The sequence below is a fragment of the Podarcis pityusensis genome, assembly GCF_964106645.2.
Source record: "Podarcis pityusensis genome assembly, chromosome: Z".
Classification (NCBI taxonomy): Eukaryota; Metazoa; Chordata; class Lepidosauria; order Squamata; family Lacertidae; genus Podarcis; species Podarcis pityusensis.
Genome location: NC_138044.1, coordinates 5,755,574 through 5,777,272, shown reverse-complemented (window position 1 = coordinate 5,777,272; position 21,699 = coordinate 5,755,574). Strand labels below are relative to the sequence as shown.

The 21,699-nt window shown below is 45.0% G+C and overlaps 1 protein-coding gene across 2 annotated transcripts in view; it reads right to left on the bottom strand.

Annotated features, from left to right (window-relative positions):
• BRINP1 (BMP/retinoic acid inducible neural specific 1) overlaps window positions 1-21,699 on the bottom strand; it is a 109,706-nt gene that overhangs the window by 20,585 nt on the left and 67,422 nt on the right. For both annotated transcript variants that reach the window (XM_080990884.1, XM_080990885.1), the window contains exons 3-5: window positions 16,341-16,531; window positions 7,484-7,653; window positions 4,104-4,209 (exon numbers count right to left, since the gene is read on the bottom strand). In XM_080990884.1, coding sequence (XP_080847010.1) covers window positions 4,104-4,209; window positions 7,484-7,653; window positions 16,341-16,531 — 467 coding nt within the window. The remainder of the gene's footprint in view (window positions 1-4,103; window positions 4,210-7,483; window positions 7,654-16,340; window positions 16,532-21,699) is intronic.

The following is a 21,699-nucleotide window of genomic DNA, read 5'->3' as shown; positions in this document are numbered from 1 at the left end:
CCACTGGTCCCATCACCTCCTGGCAAATAGAAGGGGAAGAAATGGAGGCAGTGAGAGATTTTACTTTCTTGGGCTCCATGATCACGCAGATGGTGACAACAGTCATAAAATTAAAAGACACCTGCTTCTTGGGAGAAAAGCAATGACAAACCTAGACAGCATCTTAAAAAGCAGAGACATCACCTTGCCGACGAAGGTCCATATAGTTAAAGATATGGTTTTCCCAGTAGTGATGTATGGAAGTGAGAGCTGTACCATAAAGAAGGCTGATTGCTGAAGGATTGATGCTTTTGAATTATGGTGCTGGAGGAGACTCTTGAGAGTCCCATGGACTGCAAGAAGATCAAACCTCTCCATTCTGAAGGAAATCAGCCCTGAGTGCTCACTGGAAGGACAGATCCTGAAGCTGAGGCTCCAATACTTTGGCCACCTCATGAGAAGAGAAGACTCCCTGGAAAAGACCCTGATGTTGGGAAAGATGGAGAGCACAAGGAGAAGGGGACGACAGAGGACGAGATGGTTGGACAGTGTTCTCGAAGCTACCAACATGAATTTGACCAAGCTGCGGGAGGCAGTGGAAGACAGGAGTGCCTGGCGTGCTCTGGTCCAGGGGGTCACGAAGAGTCAGACTAAACAACAACAATAGTGGCACCTGGGTGCCATGCACTCTAGTTTCAACCCTCCCCCCCCCCAGGCTCAAAGAAGATTCAGAAGGAAAGGATGAATCATGTGGGGAGCCATTGTCTGCCCCCCCCACTCCAGGAGCTTTCAGGCTAGAGGGCAAAGCTTTGTCAAAACCCTACAATCCAGAAAGCATTTTAACAATCCAGACCTCAGCTATCAGAGCCAGCTGCTACAGAATCAGGCAATGACCCTTTGAGAAACAACAAGGGCAGGGTTAACATCAGGTCCAGACCAGCTAACCTTTATAAGGCCTAAGAGTGGCGCTGAGATAACTGTCCTTCGGCGAGCTCCTAGCCAGCATGTGCCAGTGATTTGTTCAGGGTCCTGAAAGGCCAGGGTTTGGGGCCTTTTGTAATCCTGCCTAATCTATCTTGACTTTACCCTAAAAGAGGTGACTCTGCTCCTCGGGACAGAACAATGCCCTTCTAGCAAGGGCCATTGCTTCAACCCAATTTTGCTAGAATTTAAGCTGTGAGTTTGGTGTCTCTGGATGGACTGGAGGGTGTGAAGAATGGCAAATACTCAAAGCCCAACAAAAACTGTCCCATTTGATTCAAACACATCACCATGAAATCTAACTGCTCCCCACTGAGACCCAGAGAAGGTCAAGCCTTCAGATCTAACCCTGAAACCTGACAACCCAATTGATGGTATCATACGACCACATTGCTCTTTAGTAATAACAAAAGGAATCCAAACTGGCAGTCTTGATTCACAGTGTAATCCAAACAAGGGCTGAGTGGGTTGCTGCTGTAGTCATTCATACTATCATTCATCCTCTATTTACTCTTAACATACTTGCTATGGCTAACTGCCATGATTGGAACCACTACAGTTATGATTTTAGATGCTAGTGGACAGCAACTCCAGCCAGACCAAGCTAATGGCTGGGATAAGTGAAAGTGTAGTCTAACAACATCTGGGGATACACAGTTTCTTCCTACTTGAAATTAGCCTTTGGTCTGATTCCACAGGACTCTTTTTAGCTTTTTCGTCTTCATTTAAATTTTCCCTCAGTTTATAACCTACCTGCACATAGAAAACTAAGATATCACAAAGATGACTAAGCTACAATCCTTTCCCTTGACGAGCAAGATGGGAAGTTTTTGAGTTAAGAGAATTGTCCAAGAGTCTAATCTCCCTCCCTACATTCAAAAGTGGGAGGGCTAGTATCTCCAGCTAAGGATCTCAGGAGCAGAGATGGGTTCGGACAGGCCATTGCCAGAGATCACCAAGGAGCCACTGCAACACAGAACAGAAAGGGAGCATAAGAAGACCTCTACTGGGTCAGAACAAAGGCCCATCTACTCCAACATTCTTTTATTATAACGGCCAAACAGATTCCTCCCAGAAGCATACAAGCAGAACCCAAGTGCAACAACCCCCCCTCCCTCATTTGTGTTTCTCATGCTGCCTCCAAAAGTGGAGGGAGAACATAAACCACCATGGCTAGTAGCAACTGATAGCCTTATCCTCCATGAATTTGTTGAATCCTATTGGAGATGACTATGATTAAGTAGTATATAAATTGTTGAAATCATCATCAACAACTTTGGTAGCCAGCACTTCTTCAGAAGTGAATTGCACAGTTTAATCCAGTGCTGTGCAAAGACAATAGTAGGCAATGTTGGGAGTGAGGGGGGAAGAGTGTGCTTAACGTGACAAAGATCCCATGTCGAACTCCAGGTTAAGGCATCAGGACTGAGAAAGGCTTCAGAATGTCATTGTTAGCAGCACTAGTCAAGACAGTGGTGTAACTCAGTTATCACATAGCTTCGTATGAGCAAGACTAGCAGAGGTTACTTAGCCAGGAGAATAGGATGGGTGCCTTACAATATATCTGTGACCTTTAAAACTACGCTTTAGCCTTACCCTCCTCTTCTCTCTCTCTCCCCCACTACAATCGAGAAGGTGGCTCTCAGAATAATTAGCTAAGATCTTTGACTTTCTTCTCCAGCTGCTTTGCAAGAGCTCATTAAGCATTATTTACAGGGCCACAGGTAATGTGTCTCCTCTGATCTGATTAGCAGCCAAGCACAAACCACTGTCATGAATCAGTAATCTGTTGTGGCTTGAAGGACAGTTTAGGGGAAAGAGCAAAGTCTCCAAGATACCACTTACTGTCCTGAGTTGCAAGAGTCTGTAAGGAGGAGAAAGGACCATCACAACCAGGCTCAGTTAATTTATTTTGCAGAGAGTACCCTCGGATATAAAACCCCACACTGGATATCACCAAACTTTGGATGCTTCTGGCTGGAACCTTTGGCTAGGAATGTTGTCATTATTATAGTCCAGGACAGAGAACCTGTACCCTCCAGGTTGTTGGATGCAAAATCCCATCATCCCTGACCATTGGCAATGCTGGTTTGGACTCCAGGGCAAAGCAGGGCAGGCAGATCACTGCACATCAAGGTCCTCTGCCACCATGTGTCAATGGGGTTGGCTCAGAATCTAGTGGATCTTGAGCTTGTTCAACCCCTTGCCAGAATGCTCTGTTTCAAGAGTTTCCATGGACTCTTGCTGCTGGGGAACCAGCCAGTGGCACTTCCATCAGCCTACATGTTAGGTTGGTGGAAGGAGGAGCTCCACATTAGTGAAGTGATGGTGGCATCATTTCAAAGACAGAGGCCAGCAGAACTGGATGGAAGGGCACCTTGGCCCAATCCACCACCACCACCCAAGCCCAGCACAAAGATAGTTTTGATTGCACCCTAAACCAAACATTTCAAAGTAAGATCATGTTAGGTGTCAGTTGTCCCACTGCCTTTGCATTCATTGACCGCTGAGGAGAGTGATTCCATCCACAGCTTTCCTTATATTACCACAAGTAAAAGGACCAGAAACATGCATCAGCAAAGAAAGAGAAGGAAAAACAGAATATGGCTGGGCTTAAAGGTTCCTAGTTCAGATTAATTGGGTTCACAGAATGTGTGAGTAGGGTGTATGATGAAGTAGTATTGTTCTGAAGGCCAGTGGGGGGGGGGGGGCAGAAGCAAAACAAAGGTTGCATAAGCACCATACATTTGAAATACACATACCCGAGAACTATAGTGGGAACTATAGTTTACCACTCAAAGCCACAATTCCCAGCACCCTTGGCAAATTACAGTTCCTGTGAACTGTTTTTTAAAGGGGTGCCTTAAATGTATAGGGTATATGCAGTCAAAGTTTTAAAAAAGAAACAAAAAAAAAATCACAGCTTTTCCACCTAAGTCCCCCCTGAAAAATGTGGTGAATACCTGCAAAAATATCACTGAAATTGCCCTTTTACTCCATGTGAACAGGGCAGTGAATTCAGGGTGGGGAATTTTCATTCAATGCTACAAAACTTCAGGAAAAGGTCGTGGAACATCCCAGACAGGGAATGGAATGGAGATCAGATACTGACGCCAGTAAGTCCAACTCCTTTCTCCCCTTACCTTGTAAGTGGAGTTTGCTCTCAGCGCTTTGCAGAAGGACAGAACTCACAGAGTCCAGATTGTCGTAACTGTTACAGCCCAATGGGCCTGTCCGTGTTTCGGTTACCTAAAGCAGCAGAGATTTTAAAAAGAAAGCAAGCAAAATCATTTCCTTTGCCAACAGTATGTAAAAACTAGGGAATGGTATGCAAGTAGAGCCTGTTGGATCAGAACAAAAGGCCCATATGGTCTACCACTCTGTTCTCATGATGGCCAAATGCATATCTAATGAAAGTCCTCATGTATTACTTGAGGGTAAGAGTTGTCTCTGCATTTGTGATTCCAAGAAACTGGTATTCAGAGACATTTAGTGCCTCCAGTTGTGAAGGGAGAGCCTTGCCATGGTGGCTTGTACCCATCAATATTTTTTTTTACTCAAAGAATTTGCCTTATCTTCTTTTAAAGCCTTCCAAGTTGGTGGCCATCACTGCGGAGAGAGAACCACAATTTAACTCTGCCCTCTGTAAAGTTCTTTCGTTTAAGCCTCCTTCCTAAATTTCACAAAATTCATTCAGCTCATGTTATATGGGAGGGAGGGGGAAAAAATTTCTGTCCACTTTCTACACACCATGAATTTCTCCATGAGGGGGTCATGTTTCCAGAATCCCCAGGGGAATTCCTCTTCCCCATTGCTTCCACACTTGAGGAGGAGCTTAAAGTGATGAGAGTAGTCTGAACAGCTGTTGAGGAGGAACCCTCAAAGTTTGCCTAGGCAGCTAGCTAGTGGAGAGTGTTGTATAGCACTTGCATGTTGGGAGCCAATGTAACTGAGTGCTTTGCCAACAAAGAATTAAAACCCAGTCACTTGTCCTTGTTGGTCCAGGTATGGGTTGGTCTGGGTGTGGGTTGGGATGCTCACAGGGTTGTTGTGGGGAATAAATGAGAAGGTAGAGAACCATGTGCACCACCTTGAACTTCTCAGAGAAAAGGTAGGATATAAATGCAATAAAATTGCAAAGTAACTTCCAGTGTTGGGAGGTTTTTTTTGGGGGGGGGGATTGCAGCCTGTAATAGCTTAATTATACCTTTGCTTGGGGAATGTGACTTTTTCTCTCCCCGCCCCCCGCTCCATTCATCCGGTATCAGTAGATTGCTTTCACAGATTGAAAAGGTCTTTGTCTGAAGGCCCATTTCTGCTTCTTTTGTCAGTGCCCCTCCGCTGCTACTCTCCCATGCCTTGTTCTGCATCCCTGACCACCTGTATCTGGAAAAGTATTGTCCAGTCCTATTGTCAGCTCTTGTTGCTGATACACCTGAGAGCCTGTGAAAAGACTTCCAAGCTAAATTGTGCAGCATAAAAGGCTGGACAGAAACAACAGTTACCATTGTGTGAGCTCCTCTCTCTCTCTCTCTGTGCAAAGATGCTCCTCTCCACCTCCTATCGCTTCAGCAGCTTCTGTGGTGATTTGCCTGGTTGGGTTTTGTGAGGTGTTGGCTAGAGCTGAACTTGACATACTCCGAAGCTGCAGGGGCTGGTTCGTTAGGGCAGATAGGGCACTGCCAACTAGTCCACGCCTGCCTGCCTGCTTACAACCAAACCAGGGGGTAGGGTGGCACCTCCTTGTCCTCCTAAATCCATTGTGGAACTCAGCAAGAATGAGGATGGGGACAAAAGTTGAATTAGTTGGCTCTGTCTATCAGTGACTCTGGTTCCACCAACTGTTGGCCTTCCTGCCTTCTGCTCTTCCATACCCTATGGGCAACAGCCAGCGGGGTTTTTTTCTGGGGGTACTCAAGGGTATGCATTACCAGCACATTTTTTAAAAAGGCTAAAAGTGTGGCTGGGATCCCCAAGTGACATCTAGTCCAACCCCCTGAAATGCAGTCATCACATCTGAATTCCTGGCAGATGGCCATCCAACCTCTGTTTCAAAACGTCCAATAAATAAGATCCCATCATTTTCTGAGGTAGTCCATTCCACTGCTGAGCAGCTCTTACTGTCAGCCAGTTCTTCCTAATGTATAGTTAGAATTTCCTTTCCCATCATTTGAATCCATTGGTCTGAGTTGTACCTTCTGGAGCAAGAGAAAACAAGCCTACTCCATCTTCAGTGTGACAGCCCTTCAGATATTTGAAGATGACTATCATATCCCCTCTCAATCTCCTCTCCTCCAGCCTATACATACCCAGCTCCAAAACCATTCCTCATTAAGGCTTTGTTTCCTTCTGAGAAGAAAACTGTTGGCTTAACTTTTGTGGGTTTGGGCACCTGTATCTGCAGGGGCTGATTTTTGGGAGGAAGCAAAGTGCTTTAAAAAGAGAAAGAGAAGAAAATGGGTGTTGTGTTCTAATTGGTGGTGATAGTGGCAACAGTTCCTTTTTCCTTATTTTTATTTTTGCCTTGCCTGTGGTGGTGGTGGAGCTTCTCAAGACTGCTACTTACTCCTTCCAAATGTTTTGGACCTGCACAGCAACCCTTTGGAAGAACAGCATTTGGAACAAACACATCACCACCACCACCAGCAGCAACAACACCTTATGTCCAAAGGAGTGGGCATCTTCCACCCTGCTCCTCCTAACACTTTCATTGGTCAGCACTGCCTTTTTGTTTATTATGCACAATAAACCCTTTCTCTCAATTTCTCATTTTTCCAATCTCAAGTTCAGCTATTTACATTTCTGCACCAATTCCCAATTCTTTGTATATGAAAAGTCCTCATGACATTTCATCAGCAACATAACATGTACTGACTTGGACCCTGTACAATATCTAAAGCCCTACTTCTTAATGCATCCTCCACGAGAGGGTGACAACATGAGAACAAGCCTTTTCTGTGGTGGCTTCCACTTTGTGGAATGCTGTCCCTAGAGGGGGCTCACCTGGCATCTAAAGTTATGTAATATTCCACTTCTCCCAGGCCTTTGGCTAACTAAATAATCTATGGCTTTTAAAATGTTTCTTGGGGGGGGGGTTGTTTTGTTGCTGCTGCCGTGGTTGTTTTATATATTTTGTGTTTCTATACAGTAAACTGCCCTGTGATCTTTGGATAAAGGGTGGTATATAAATTTAATTAATAAAAATCATGCACATTTCTCCTTGTATTCAAATTATAATGTATATGCACACTTTCTAATTGTTAATACATTTTTTTTGCACACATTATTTAGTTAGGGAAGTGCACCACAAATTTAAGAGAAGAAAGAATTTCAAAGGATGTATGTGTTTAAAATCATTTATCGTTTGAGGAAAAGAAAATCAAAATTCTCCCCAATCCTTACCTGCAACAAAATGCCTCCTAAATGTTGTGATGCTGTCCCTTTCCATCACAACATCAGTACCCTCACTCTCTTTAAATCCAGTTTCCTCAGGCTCAGTGAACACATGCAACCAAAGCCATACCTTGATTGCTCCGGTAGAGATCTGGATCTCATGAAGGCGCCTCATAGTTCCATCCCGGTCCAAGAAGTAGGAGGAGGCGAGCTGGTGAAGGGACTCGACACTTTGAGAGGCATTGCTCGACTTTCGATCGAGTCGGCTTTTATCCATGTACATGGTCAAAGCCTCCTCTCCTAGCAGGGAAAAGAAGAAAGCATGAATGCGAGGAAGAGGAAGAGGAGGGGGAGGAAGGAGGAGGAGGAGGAATAAGAAAGGAGGAGGAAGGAGAAGGAAGAGGTTGGTGAGAAGGAGAAGAATCACGGTGATGATAAGGAGAAAGTGTAAAAGTGTTACCACATCACTGACAACCAAAGTATGAAAAAGAACCATAAGGAAAGCTTCACATCTCAGTGCAAATCTGCCATTTTACATTCTCTTCATCGATGTTGTTTTAAACCATAAGCAACAAAAGCATCGTCTGGAACACTAGGAAGAATCTAGGGTGATGTGGAAAGTGTATGGGATTTTGTGAAACCTGATGAAGGACACATGGAGGATCTCTGCTTCTATTTAAAAAGTAAAGGCTTCTAGTACTTATATGTGCTTGACAACATTGACGCAGTGTTTGCAGAACAATAGCACAATTAGGGCTAGGAGTGTTGTCTTGGCAATACACACACACACACACACACACAAACACACACACACAGAGATTTTCCCCAAACTTAAGTTATACATATGCATGCCTATTTGCTCATACAGTTCTGATGCCAAGTGTACCCCAAACCATCCCAGGTCAGATCAGGGCTGCTCTGAAACACCAAATCAGGTCCTAAATCAAATTGGGGGGAGGCGACATGCACAGAGCTACTATGGAGTAGCGGTCACTGGGATGAAAGAAGTGGTGTCACAATTGTGAGCATGCCCATTTTCACCTGCAAAAAGCATGGGTGGATATGTTCGAGGAAGGGAGGAAAAGAGCAACACATCACCTCCCTGGAAAGAGCCAGCAACAGTAATCAAGAAGGGTTAATAGATTTTTTCTGCATTATTAAGTCCTAATTTCTCATTTATTAAGCAGACGCAGTGTTCAAAGTCATCTTCCCTTCAGGGCATTCCCTGAAAATTAGCTTTCAGCTCTGCCCACTCCATCCTCAAGCAGATGAATTTCCAAGGAACTGCCTAGCACATTCTCTCTTTACTTCTACTTCTTCTTTTGTACAGAAACAAAAAGAGGACAGGGCCTTTTACTGGCACTGGGACAAAGGGATTGGCACTGGGACAGATCAGAATTAGGCTGGGAGGACCAGACATGCTGCAACAAATGAGACCTCCCTAATCTTGTTGCACACTTTCCGCTTCTGGGAAGCCTTTGTTGCTGCCAATAAAGAGGTTTCCTTGATATGCAAGTAGCAGCCTCAGAGAGGTGATATTTGCCATGACCATGGAACTTAAAGAACAATTCGAAGACTTCTGCAATTAAGAGCTAGTGTTTTAAGATGCTTCCAGGTGTCCTGTTTATTGAACTTTCATGCATTCAAGGAGATTAGATGGTGTTGGCGATTTAATTACTTTTCTTTCTTATCTGTATACAGGGAGGTTGGATGATGTTGCATCAAAGCAAGTGTTGTCCCACACTTCTCAGTGCATTTTCCAGCCGCTCTCCTTATCCCCAGAAGTCTAATCTTTCGAAAAAGTATGGTTGTTGCACAAGACCTTCCAATCACCTATAATTGTGCAATTCGGCTTTGTGATTAAATCCCATTTTGTGATTAAATCCCACTTGAAAATAGCAACAGGCTGGAAGAGATCTTAGTGAGGTTGTTTTTCCTTCTCCCTCCCAATCTCCCCTTCCTTTTCTGTCATGTCTTTTAGAGCATGAGCCTAAATGCTGCAACCATGTTATTACAGATTCTTCTAAGCTACTAAGGGAGTCTTATTTTGGCTGAAAAATGACCCTCCACACACACACATCCATGGTCCTGTGGTTGCTCAGGCTTCCCTCAGCCACTATCTGCACAAGGAAAGAAAAAAGCACATTAATTGCATCCACACAATTAACACAATCTCTAATTTAGTCCATTGGTCTACATCAGGGACTGGACTCTAGGTGTTTCCAGAACTCAGGTGTTAAGCAGATGGCAACAGAGGATAAGACCATGGCTGTGCACATTTCTACATTCCTTGATTTTCTGATTAGGTTTGAGCCCCACCAGAAGACCAGGAGAACCAGGCTTACCATCAAGTTATGACATGCATACACAAAGATGCTGTCACAGATCAAACACTGGAGGCTTATCTCAGCTCATATCAGCCCAAACAGAAGATGTCCAGTGCTGGCACTCCATACATTCTCTTGAGAACTGACATCATCATCAGCATAAATATTATTATTATTTATTAAATTTCTATAAAGCCCTTCATCTGAAAATCACAGGGCAGTTTACAATACCCCCCCCCCAATACCATACCATAGTAACGAACAATAACAATATACCCCCCTGCCTCTGCCCATAGTTTAAAGGTCCTAGATTATTTAGTTAGCCAAAGGTCTGGGGGAAAAAGAATATTACATAACTTTAGATGCCAGGTGAGCCTCCCTGGGGAGAACATTCCACAAACCGGTAGCCACCACAGAAAAGGCCTGTTCTAATGTTGTGCTCTCCAGACCTCATGCAGAGGAAGCACACGAAGAAGGGCCTCTGATGATGATTGGAGGGTCCAGGTTGGGGAGAGGTGGTCCTTGAGGTACTGTGGTCCTGAGCTGTTTAAGGTTTATGGTTTTGACCTCAAAACCAGCACTTTGAATTGGGCCTGGAACCTAATTAGCAGACACTGCTGTCAGGCCAGGATTGGATTTGTATGTTCTTTCTTGTCCTGGCGAGCAACCAGGCTGCTGAATTCTGCACCATCTCAAGTTTCTGGACAGTCTTCAGAGGCAGTCCTACATGCAACATGTTGCAGTAATCTAACCTAGAGCTGTTAGACTTGTATAGGCATCTGGTCTACTCATGTAACAGAATGAGGTGTTGGAATCCTGATATGGAGAATGTGAACATATAAGACAGAGAAGGGGAAGCTGTGCTATTCTTCAACTACAACTATCATCCTATTCTGCCTTAGTCAGACCACACCTGGAATACTGTGTTCAATTCTGGGCACCACAATTTAAGAAGGATGTTGACAAGTTGGAGTGGGTGCAGAGGAGGGCAACCAAGATGATCAAGGATTTGGAAACTAAGCCTTACGAGGAGTGCTTGAAGGAGCTGAGTATGTTACCTGGAAAAGAGGAGACTGAGAGGAGATATGATAGCCACCTTCAACTATATTAAGGGCTGTCACATGCAGGAGAGAGCTTGCTTTCTCCTGCTCTGGAGGGTAGGACTCGAACCAATGGCTTCAAGTTTCAAGAAATGGGATTCCATCTAAACATTTGGAAAAACTTTCTGACAGTAAGAGCTGTTCAGCAGTGGCACAGACTTCTATGAGAGGTGATGGATTCTCTTTCCTTGGAGGTTTTTAAAGAGAGGATAGATGGCCATCTGTCATGGACTCTTTAGCTGAAATTCTTGCATTGCAGGGGTTGGACTAGATGTCCCTTGGGGTACGTTCCAACTCTAAGATTCTATGATCCCTGACCGTTGACCATGCTTCCTGTGGCTGCTTAGAGTCCAACAATGTCTGAAGCATATCAGAATGGGCAAAAGTGCTCTCGTGGTGTAGAGCCAGTGTGGTGTAGTGATTAAGAGCGGTAGTCTCGTAATCTGGGGAACCGGGTTCGCGTCTCCGCTCCTCCACATGCAGCTGCTGGGTGACCTTGGGCTAGTCACACTTCTTTGAAGTCTCTCAGCCCCACTCACCTCACAGAGTGTTTGTTGTGGGGGAGGAAGGGAAAGGAGAATGTTAGCCGCTTTGAGACTCCTTAAAGGGAGTAAAAGGCGGAATATCAAATCCAAACTCTTCTTCTTCTTCTTGAAAGTGTATCACTTTTGCATTCTGCCTCCCCACCCCAATTTTATCTGGTTATTAAGATAGACAGATGACTCCCTGCTTCAGAAACCAGTTTAGGGCAAGCTATTTCACTGATGAGTTTCAGAGAGATGAGATGTCAGTCATAGGTAATGGTGTGTTGATCTGCAGGTCCTCAGTGATCCTCAGTGTGAAAAATTAGATCTGAGGTAGAACTCACCTCCAGGCTGAGCTCAGTGGTAGAGCATCAGCATCTCTAAGAAGGGCTGGACTGAAATCTTAGAGAGCCTCTGTCAGTCAGTGTAGACAATACCAAGCTAGATGGACCAATGGTATGACTCACAAGGCCGCTTCTTTCGTTCCTACATTTGTACTTTTGCAAATCTTGGTATTTCCACTAGTTGGAAGATACTACCCTCTTCCACCTGAATGTTATTGTTTTGGTCGCAACTGTGGACACCATTTTGATGCAAAGGCAACAAAACAGTGAGAGATTACTCACTGTAGAACTTAGAGGCTTAGTTCTTATCTCTGAGGAGACTGTCTTTTCAGTAGCACTTAAGAACACTAGAAGATCTCTGTTGGATCAGACCCAAGGTCTGTCTCAGATGTGGTGACCTTTTTCAGCCCAAGGGCCACATTTCCTCCAGGGCAAGCTTCCTGACAGTGGTGGGTGGGACCATAGACAAAAAGTAGGTGGAACAAATAATGCACCTACATTTGGCTAGTTCTCTCTCTCCTCCCCCCACCCCCACCCCACCCTGACAAGCAAGAACACATCCCAGGCAGGGGAAAATTTTCAAGAAGGCTACAAAGCAGGGCTGGAGGCCAGTGTGGCCTAGGAAAAGGGGGTGTGGACTGGGGAAGTCCCAAAGAACAGACAGAAAGGCTTAGAGGGCTGTATTTGGCTCCTGTTCCTCACCACATCCTATCTAGCCCAGCACTCTGTTCCCACAGTGGACAGCCAGATGCCTCTGGGAAGCCCCCCCAAGCAGGACACAAGCACAACGGTTGCATCCCTCTTGAAATTCTCAGCACCCAGTACTCAGAAACATGGCGACACTGTATAGTCATCATTGCTAGTAGCCACTGAATTTGTGAATTTGTTTAATCCCCTTTTAAAACTGTACTATGGGATTTGCTTTAAGGTGTGCGAATAAGTACTTCCTTTTACCTGCCTTGTTCTTTTACTATTCCACTTCATTGGATGACTTTGTTTCTAGCATTATGTGAAAGGGAGAAAATCCTCTACGCCTATCCACTTTCTCCACCCCATGCAAATTTTATACACCAGTTCCCCTCCCTTCATCTTTATACATGTCTCCCCACCTTAATCACTTTCTTCTGAGCTAAAATGCCCCAAATGTCATAACATTTATTCATAAGAGAGTTGCTCCAATCATTTGATCAGTTGTAATATTGTACTCCAGTGGTGAACAAAAGTGTATTCGGTTTTCCAAGTGTGGTTGCATCATACAACATGTGGTTGCATGCAGGTGAGGATTTCTATGATGCTATGCTCTTCCAAATCCACCCCCCTCACCCCTCCACACACACAAAAAAGAATCCACACAGAAAAGTTTCATGTTGGGTAAAAGTGTTCAAAGTCTGCGCTTCTCTTTGACATGATGAACAGTAATAATACGTTGGGGCTATATAGTGTTTACAAAAAATAATTACTCACTGAGTATATTCCAACATCCCAAACAACAACACCCCCACCCCCACCCCCGCCACCCAAAACCCCCACTCTGTACATAGAAAGCCAATAGGTCAGTGAACATGCTAGGTGTGAACCTTTATCATGGGCAAATGGTTTTCAATTTCCAAGAGTTTCTTTATCCATCACATTATATCCAACCTTTCATCCAAGATGGCATACATGGCTCAACCCCCATTTTATCCTCAGAACGACCCTATGAAGTAGGTTAGGCTGAGTGGTTCAAGGTCAACCAGTGAGCTCCCCAGCCAAGCGGGGACGTGAACCTGGATCTCCCTGGTCTGAGCACAGCACCAGCATAGCACAATGTTCCGTACACCAACGAGGGCAATGAGACACAGAGGAGCACTCAACCACCCAACTCCCCATGTTACACCCTAACAAAGGATGGCACAAGACTTATGACTTGAGAAAGAAAGAATAATGTGCACACTTAGGGCTTCATTAGTACCCATCAGCACTAAGAAGCTGGCACTGAAATGCCTTCCAGTGTTGTGGTTTTCAAGCTCTTTTGGGGTAAGTACATTGTCTGCATTATCCCAATGAGAAAGAGGAGCTATCAAATGTCAAGAGATGATAGGTTGTATGAATATTCTGGTTGAATCGGGGAAGTGTGTGTGTGTGTGTGTGTGTGTGTGTGTGTGTGAACCTGAAGTATCCAAATAGGAAAATACTTCTGCTCATAAACAATGCATGCTCCCCAGAGGGTCCCTTTGCCTCATCCTCCTCTTTACTGCCATCAAGACGAATCTTTCATTCCTCTTGCGCCTTTCCCTGGCGGCTCTCCCTCCCCATGCGCTCTGTGCTGGGGGCTGATGGAACGCTTAGCTCCGCTGTCCATCGCCAGCTCTCGTTACAAGCCTGTGCATATTTTAAAGTGTTGTGTCATAAAATCAGGAGCACGAACAAGCCAAGGTGAATAATTCACCATCGCGCCTGAACAAAATTAAAAATATATTTCACAGTCAAAAGGTCTGTGTTATTTGGAATTTCCAGGGAGATAAAAAGAAAGAAAAAAAAAAAAGGAAAAGGAAAGAAAATTGGCTGGTTGTAGGAGGTGAAATGAAGAAGCAAACCCTAGTCCCTCCTCATGTAAATTCAAGGCACGCAGTCAGATCATCTGCTTGTTTGTTCAGAAAAGTGCCACTGTGTTCAATGCAGTTTAATCTCAGGCAAGTGTGAACTGAATTGAAGCCTGAAGCAACAATCTAAACAATAGGGATAGGGAACCTCAGGCTTCTCTGTTTACCCCTCAGGACTCTCCACAGGCCACACCTGCTTCCCACAGGGCACACCCTTGAGTGCTTTTGCATGGCTGGAATGTGCCCTTGTGCTGCAATAGTGCCTCTTGCTTGCATGAATGGAGAGGGGTGTTTCTATGTGTGAAGAAACCTCTGGGTTTTGCATGGCTGGAATATAACTTTGTGTTCAAAGTTAAGAGTCAGATTCATTGTTCTGCTTGTTTCTGCCTCTGGCCCTTGCCAACAGCAGCATGAGGGCTCCTCAAAAGGCTGCACATATGTGAATATGGCCCTCAGTCTAAGCAAGGTTCCCCAGCCTTGTTATACATGTTTACCTGGAAGAAAGTCCCATTGAACTCAACAGAGTTTACTTCTGAGTAGATATGCACAGGATGAGTTGGCTGGAGTGAGACAAACCACTTAAGAACATAAGAACAACCTGCTTGATCAGGTCACCTAGTGAAGCATATTGTTCCCACAATGACCACACAAATGCCTGTGGGAAGTCAATAAGCAGGACTTGAGCACAAGGGTCCTTTCCTCTTCTGTGGTTTGCAGGAACTGGTATTCAGAAGTATCAATATCTCTCAGCAAAGCAGCACATCACTCAATAGCCTTCTCTTCCATGAATCCATCTAATCTCTTTTAAAGCCATTTGAGTTGGTGGCTACCACTATCTCCTGCAGGAGTGAGTTCCATAGTTTAACTATGCTCTGAGTGATGAAGTACTTTCTTTCTGCTTGTCCTGAATCTTCCAGAATCCAGTGTTATAAGAAAAGCAGAAAAACTTTTCTCTGCCCACTTTCTCCATGCCATGCATAATTTTAAAAAACGTCTAGCATGTCACTTCTAACCCACATTTTCTCTAAATGAAAAGCCTTGTAGGACACTGCAGAATTCCCATGGCGCTGAGCAGAAGCCTCCTATAACTGCTTGCTGCAAATGGCCCTGGGAGTGGAAGAAGAAGCACAGTGACCCCAACACCCACCTCCCTGAGATGCTCCAGAAGGATACTGTGGTCAACAACATCAAAAGCCATTGAGAAATTGAGAATGAGCAGGGTTATACTCTCACCTCTCTCTCTCTCTCTCTCTCTCTCTCTCTCTCTCTCTCTCTCTCAATAAATGTCACTAACAAGGGTGACAAAGACAGCTAATTGGGGATGCAATGGTGACAGAGAAGTAGGCTTGCTTTGCTGCCAACACTGCCACGTGGTAGACACGGTGAAGCAGCCTCACCCATGTTTGTCAGGTTTAGACAGGGTCCTATACCACCTGCACTCTACTACCAACCCTACTGCTTCATGGCATGCAGGTCACAGGAATATCAAGGAGACCCATGTGCTCCAAAGCAATGATGAGTGCACTCAGGAGCAATTGTGTCAATGACTCCACACATTTCACCATTCCACAGTGAGACAAGAGACTCAACAAGAGTGTCAGCCATGTCGGCTGAAAAATCCCCCAGAGCATTCAGGATTCCACCAGTCTTCTAGGGCAGACCAACTCTGTGGGTCCCTCACCCTTGAATATGTGTTTTTTAAAACAAACAAACAAACAAACAAACAAACAAACAAACAAACAACAGTATTATCATAAAAATTAATCATAAGTGCAGTTTTCCCTGCTTATGGACACTGTGTATAAAGTTTTGACTACTATATAAATTTTCTTCTTTTTTTGCTGGTAACATTCCTTTCTGTTTGTTATTTTCACTAATTATACACACTTTCCTTTAATAGACACATCATTTGGTTGGAAAACTGAGCTGCAAAGCCTGGAACAGTGTGAATTTCTTAGGATACCTGTGTTTTGTGCATATGTTGAGGAAATGCAAAATCAGCTAAGTTCACTTTGGAATGCAAACACAACCAATATCCTCCCCCATCCTTACTCACCAACCCCCTACCCCAAACCCTTGTGGGAAAGGTACAAACCTCACTGCCACCTACCTCCCAAAGTAGCAGAGATGAGTATGTGTGTGCCGTACTTTTTGATGATGGTATCAATGAACTGCTGTGTCGTGGGCCTCCTGCCCAGCAGGCGGATGCTCCTCTGGAACTCAGGCATCAGGGGGACGGGATTGCGGAGCAGGTCTCTCCGCTCGATGGCTGTGTTCCTCACCTTCCAACGGGCAAATTCCCTAAGCGACAACACAGGAACACAACAAAGGTGAGGTTCCAAGTCCAGGCAGGAAAGGCAGACCACTGGGGAAATAGCTTGTGGAGGAACACAAAGGGGAAATATTGTGCAACTTCACCACATCTTACGCCACTGGAGAGATACACAGGCACATTTCCAGGGCTAGAGCTAAAAGGTTTGAGGGCTGGAGAAAGGGGAGGCAAAAGAAGGAGAGGAGGAGAGGAGAAGGAAAGATATTATTTTGATATGTATTGATTCATCCCATAGTAAGAACTAGACATCCCCTAGATGTGGAGGAAACCATTCACTTGACAGAATGAAACTGAACATTGCGCAAGGGGTGAGAGGATGAATCTAGGATTTTTCAACCAAGGAATGTGAGTTTTCTGAGCAGTGCTCTGTGCCTGTATTTCAGGGACTACACTTGATCCAAGGAACCTGCAGTTTTCCAAATGCTGTTGGACTCCAACACCCATCAGCCACTAGCCAGCATAGCCAATGGTTATGGATGATGGGGGTTGGAGTCGAGACACACTGAAAATTATGGACATGATTAACTTAGGCCCTGTAGTTTCAATGGGTCTACTTGGAGTAGAATAAAGTTGGCTACAACCCCCCCCCCAATAAATAAATAAATATGGAGGACCATAGGTTTCCTATCCATGGACTATACCATTTCACAATCTTTGAGAAACAGCTTTCAAGTTTGTTTGTACAGCTCTGTCTGAGTATTGATTAGTGTTTCATGGGTGAACTGACTGATCACAGATGAACAAAATCTCATTCCAGACTATAGGTTGGACAAGAACTTTCCAAGGAAACAACATTAGATTTGTGATACCCCAAAACATTTGCAAGCTGGGCAAATTGTATCCTGAACCAGACACATACGGATTTTGATAACTTAACCACTGGCAATAGGCAGGCGTCACAAGGGAATTCACATAAAGTCCATGATAGTGATATGAATCCCAGTGCCCTTATTCTGCAGCAGCGAATCCCAAGTTTTGCAAGAAGGTCATACCTTCCTGAGTCCTCTGAATGAAGACGGACAAGTGAACTAATCTATAGATGGTATCCCAAGGCACAGAGTGGGCAACATCACTTTTTCATTTGTCTTTCTCCTAATGACAACCCTGTCAAGTAGGTCTTAGTTATCCTCATTTTTAGAGTGGCCACTTGCCCAAAGCCCTTCAGTGACACAATGGCTTGTTGCCCATCTAGACTGAGTTCCATATTCTATCCTCTCTGCCTATTATCTAAACTGACAGATTTATTTTTAGAGAAGTTAAAATATTTGGGAAGATTAATGTTGAATCAACCATTACAAACTGTATATAAAAATAATCAGTGTCGCTTGACGTGCCTATTCAAATCACAGTTCACTGCCATCTCCCTGCACCCAGTACTTCAGCTATGTGCTTTGGTGTCAATAATAATTCAGAAAGATACAAGGCTACATTTTATATATGTGTGTGTTCTGCCCCTAACAAAGGAATAATAGCATCCATTCATACATGTGCTGCAAACAGGTGTGTTAAGTACTGTGGGTTGTATCTGTTAGTCCTACTAGGAAAACACCCTTTGAAATCAATATACATGATCAATTTACTTCTATTAATTTCATTGGGTCCACTTTCAGAAGCACTAACAATGAACACAAACTTATATATTTTCCTAAAAGGAAGTGAGCGAGCCCCTACCCAGCACCCCAAAAGCCAGCTGAGTCCCTCTTTCCTCTGATTAGACCACTCCAGTGAAGTAAAGTCAATTCCACATACAAATTTTAAACAAAACGAACACAGGAAATCTAAACAAGGCTGCACACTTCTGACAATGCATGTTAATTTGAATGATGATTCCATGAAAGTCAATCTGTTTGACTTCACAGAAAATATTTTAATTTTCTCTTTCAAAACTTCAGCATCTGAGATAAAGCTTCCCACTTCCCAAAAATGCACACTGGCCCTTCTCTGCCCTTCCCCAGTTGTTTTCATTTCCCAGTACCACTCCTCCTCTGCTCCCCCTCCACTCCCTCAAAAAGGAAAAAAATAACCCGCCTAAATTCATGTGGTTCTTCCTTTGGGTGCTGGGAAAAAAGTAGCCACTTCAATTCACCCTAGAGGCATAAAATAGCACACTTTTTCTTTCTGTTACATATAAACATAGGGAAATACATTTTACCGAGCCGTACCTTCTGTCCATCTAGAGCAGAAGCTTTCGACCTTTTTGAGTCCACAGCTCCCTTGACCGACTACATTTTTTCTGCAGCTCCCCTGTGGGGCTCAGGAACCCAGTTATGTCATCCCTTGCCTGCAGAGCTGGCAGCCCCTCACCCTTTTTTGAACACCCACTCAGCCTCCTCTCCTTGGGAGTCCTCCGGGTAGCTGCTGCTGCTACCCCTGGACTTGTCTGTCCATTTCCAGCAGCAAGGGCTGGGGGATTGGCAGGCTGGGCTCCCTCGCCTGCTTGCTTGCTTACTCCGAGGCCGCCTCAGCTCCTGGCAACCAGCACCCCCTGGCCAGCTGCAGAGGTACCGTTTGCCTGTGGAGCTTGTAGCCAGGGCTGCTGCAAAAAACAGCTGTGCGAGCCTTTTGAAGGCAGAGACATGAGAGGGCATCAGAAGAAGGAGGGAAGGAAAGAGGGACAGGCCAGTGTTTCCCACAGCACCCATGACCATCTTTCAAGGTACCCCATGGTGCCACGGCACACTGGTTGAATCCTGCTCAATGATGCTGAACCTGGGACCTTCTGCATGCAAAGCAGGTTGCCCAACACATGAGCTACAACCCTTTCCCTAAGGTTGGGCATTTGCTGTGGATGGCAAGGAAAATCTGACTACAAATAAAAAATATGCTGCCACAGCAAGTAAATGCAAATTGATTGTGACATGGCAAATATTTCACTGTATTGCTTTGTCAGCATGCCCAGAAATAAGTGCAACAACAAGGAAGCAGGACTTTGGGGAAGCAATTAGGTTTCGTGGGGAGTTTCCAGAAACTATCCCACCTTAGCATTGATTCGTACTCCAGCAAGATGGTCAGGAACACCTGGCCCTTCTGAAGCCAATCAAAAAAGGAACTAAACAGTCACAAGGATCCAAGTTAAAACTGGATAGCTGCTGATTCCTTATATTATTACATAGGAGGTGGAAAAGGGTAATGAATGGAAACAAAGCCTTATGAGGAATGGTTGAGGGAATTGGGTATATTTAACCTGGAAAAGAGGAGACTGAGAGGAGATATGATAGTCATCTTCAAATATCTTAAGGGCTGTCCCATGGAATATGGAGCAAGCTCGTTTTCTCTTGCTTTGGAGGGTGGGACTCAAACCAAAGGATTCAAGTTACAAGAAAGCAGATTCTGACTAAACTTCAGGAAGAACATTCTGATGGTAATAGCTCTTTGAAAGTGTAACGGGTCTCCCATGAGAGTTGATGAACTCTCCTTCCTTGGAGGTTTTTAAGCAGAGGTTGGATGGCCATCTGTCATGTATGATCTCCCCACTACATCCTCCCCACTACAGCTCGGTTAGATGAGTAAGGTGCTGATAAAACCAAGGTCACAGGTTTGATCCCCATATGGGACAGCTGCATATTGCCGCATTGCAGGGGGCTGGACTAGATGACCCTCTGGTGCCTTCCAACTCTACAGTGCTGCAGTTCTATGAATGTTTATAATGCATCTTGGCTGGGTTGCCCATTTCCACTGATACTAGAACTGCGCGGCTTGGATTTAGTTCTAGGTTCAGGGTAGGGAAGATTTTCCAGCCTGAGGGCCACAGTCCCTACTTGGCAAGCTTCCAGCAGAGACATGCCAGGGATGGGTGGGGGCAGAGGCAAAAGAATGGGAAGCCAAATAATGTAACTTTTACCTTTTTCACAGTAAGCTACCTTCTACACTCACACATCCCTATCTGTCCATATGAAGCAGGGTTGGTGAGGTGCATTGCATGGAGGAAGCCCCAGGGGCCAGACAGCGAGTCCCAGAGGGTGGATCTGTTCCACTCCATCAGGTATGAGATTTCCCTTCCTTGCTCTAGGGAAAGGTTGCTGAGTCAAGAAAATGGTAATCCAGCCAGATTACAAAAGATAGACAAGGGGTGGTCCAAGAAGGGGTTTCACTAGCAACATCCAGAAAAGCAAAGAATTTGATAACTTCCATGCTGCTCAGGCCCACTCTGGTGCACTCACGAGGTACATTCTGGTAACCTTTAAGTGAAAGGACTTTCCCAGACAGCAGTGCCAGCAACAGGCTTAGTTAGGCATGATTCTACTCAGTAGATACTCAGTAGTATCTAGGAAGATACTCAGTAGTATTTAGGAAGATACTCAGTAGTATCTAGGAAGATGGTTCTGGGAGTGGAGGGTTAAATTGGCCATTGGTCCCAACCATGCTGACGGACAGGTCCTTGTTGTTCATTCTCACCCTTTGAATCAGAGGCGTGAAACCTGCGACCCTCCAAACGTTGCTCAACTCCAACTCCCATCAGCCCCAAATGTGCATGGATGATGGGAGTTGGAGCTGAATAATTTCTGGCGGGCCACAGGCTTCCCATTACTGGAGTACTGGGCAATATGAATAACCAGGGTAATACTGCTACTCTGTTAAGTAATACTGCCACTTTATTCTGCCTTAGTCAAACCCCACCAGGAATACTGTGTTCAGTTCAGGGCACCATGGTTTAAGAAGGGTATTGACAAATGAACATGTGCAGGGGAGGGCGACCAAAATGATTAAGAGTCTGGTAGCCAAGCCTTATGGGGAACAGTTGAGGGAGTTGGGTGTGTTTAGACTGGAGAGGAGCCCAGCTCCTGCCCACCTAGCAGTTCGAAAGCACCCTTAAGTGCAAGTAGATAAATAGGTACCGCTTTATAGCGGGAAGGTAAACGGTGTTTCCGTGTGCGGCGCTGGTGCTGGCTCGCCAGAGCAGCTTTGTCACGCTGGCCACGTGACCCGGAAGTGTCTTCGGACAGCGCTGGCCCCCGGCCTCTTAAGCGAGATGGGCGCGCAACCCCAGAGTCGGTCACGACTGGCCTGTACGGGCAGGGGTACCTTTACCTTTACCTTACCTAGCCTGGAGAACAGAAGACTGAGAGGGGTTTGGCTAGATGACTCTTGGGGTTCCTTTCAACTCAACAATTCTATGGCAGCCCTAGCTAGAAATGTC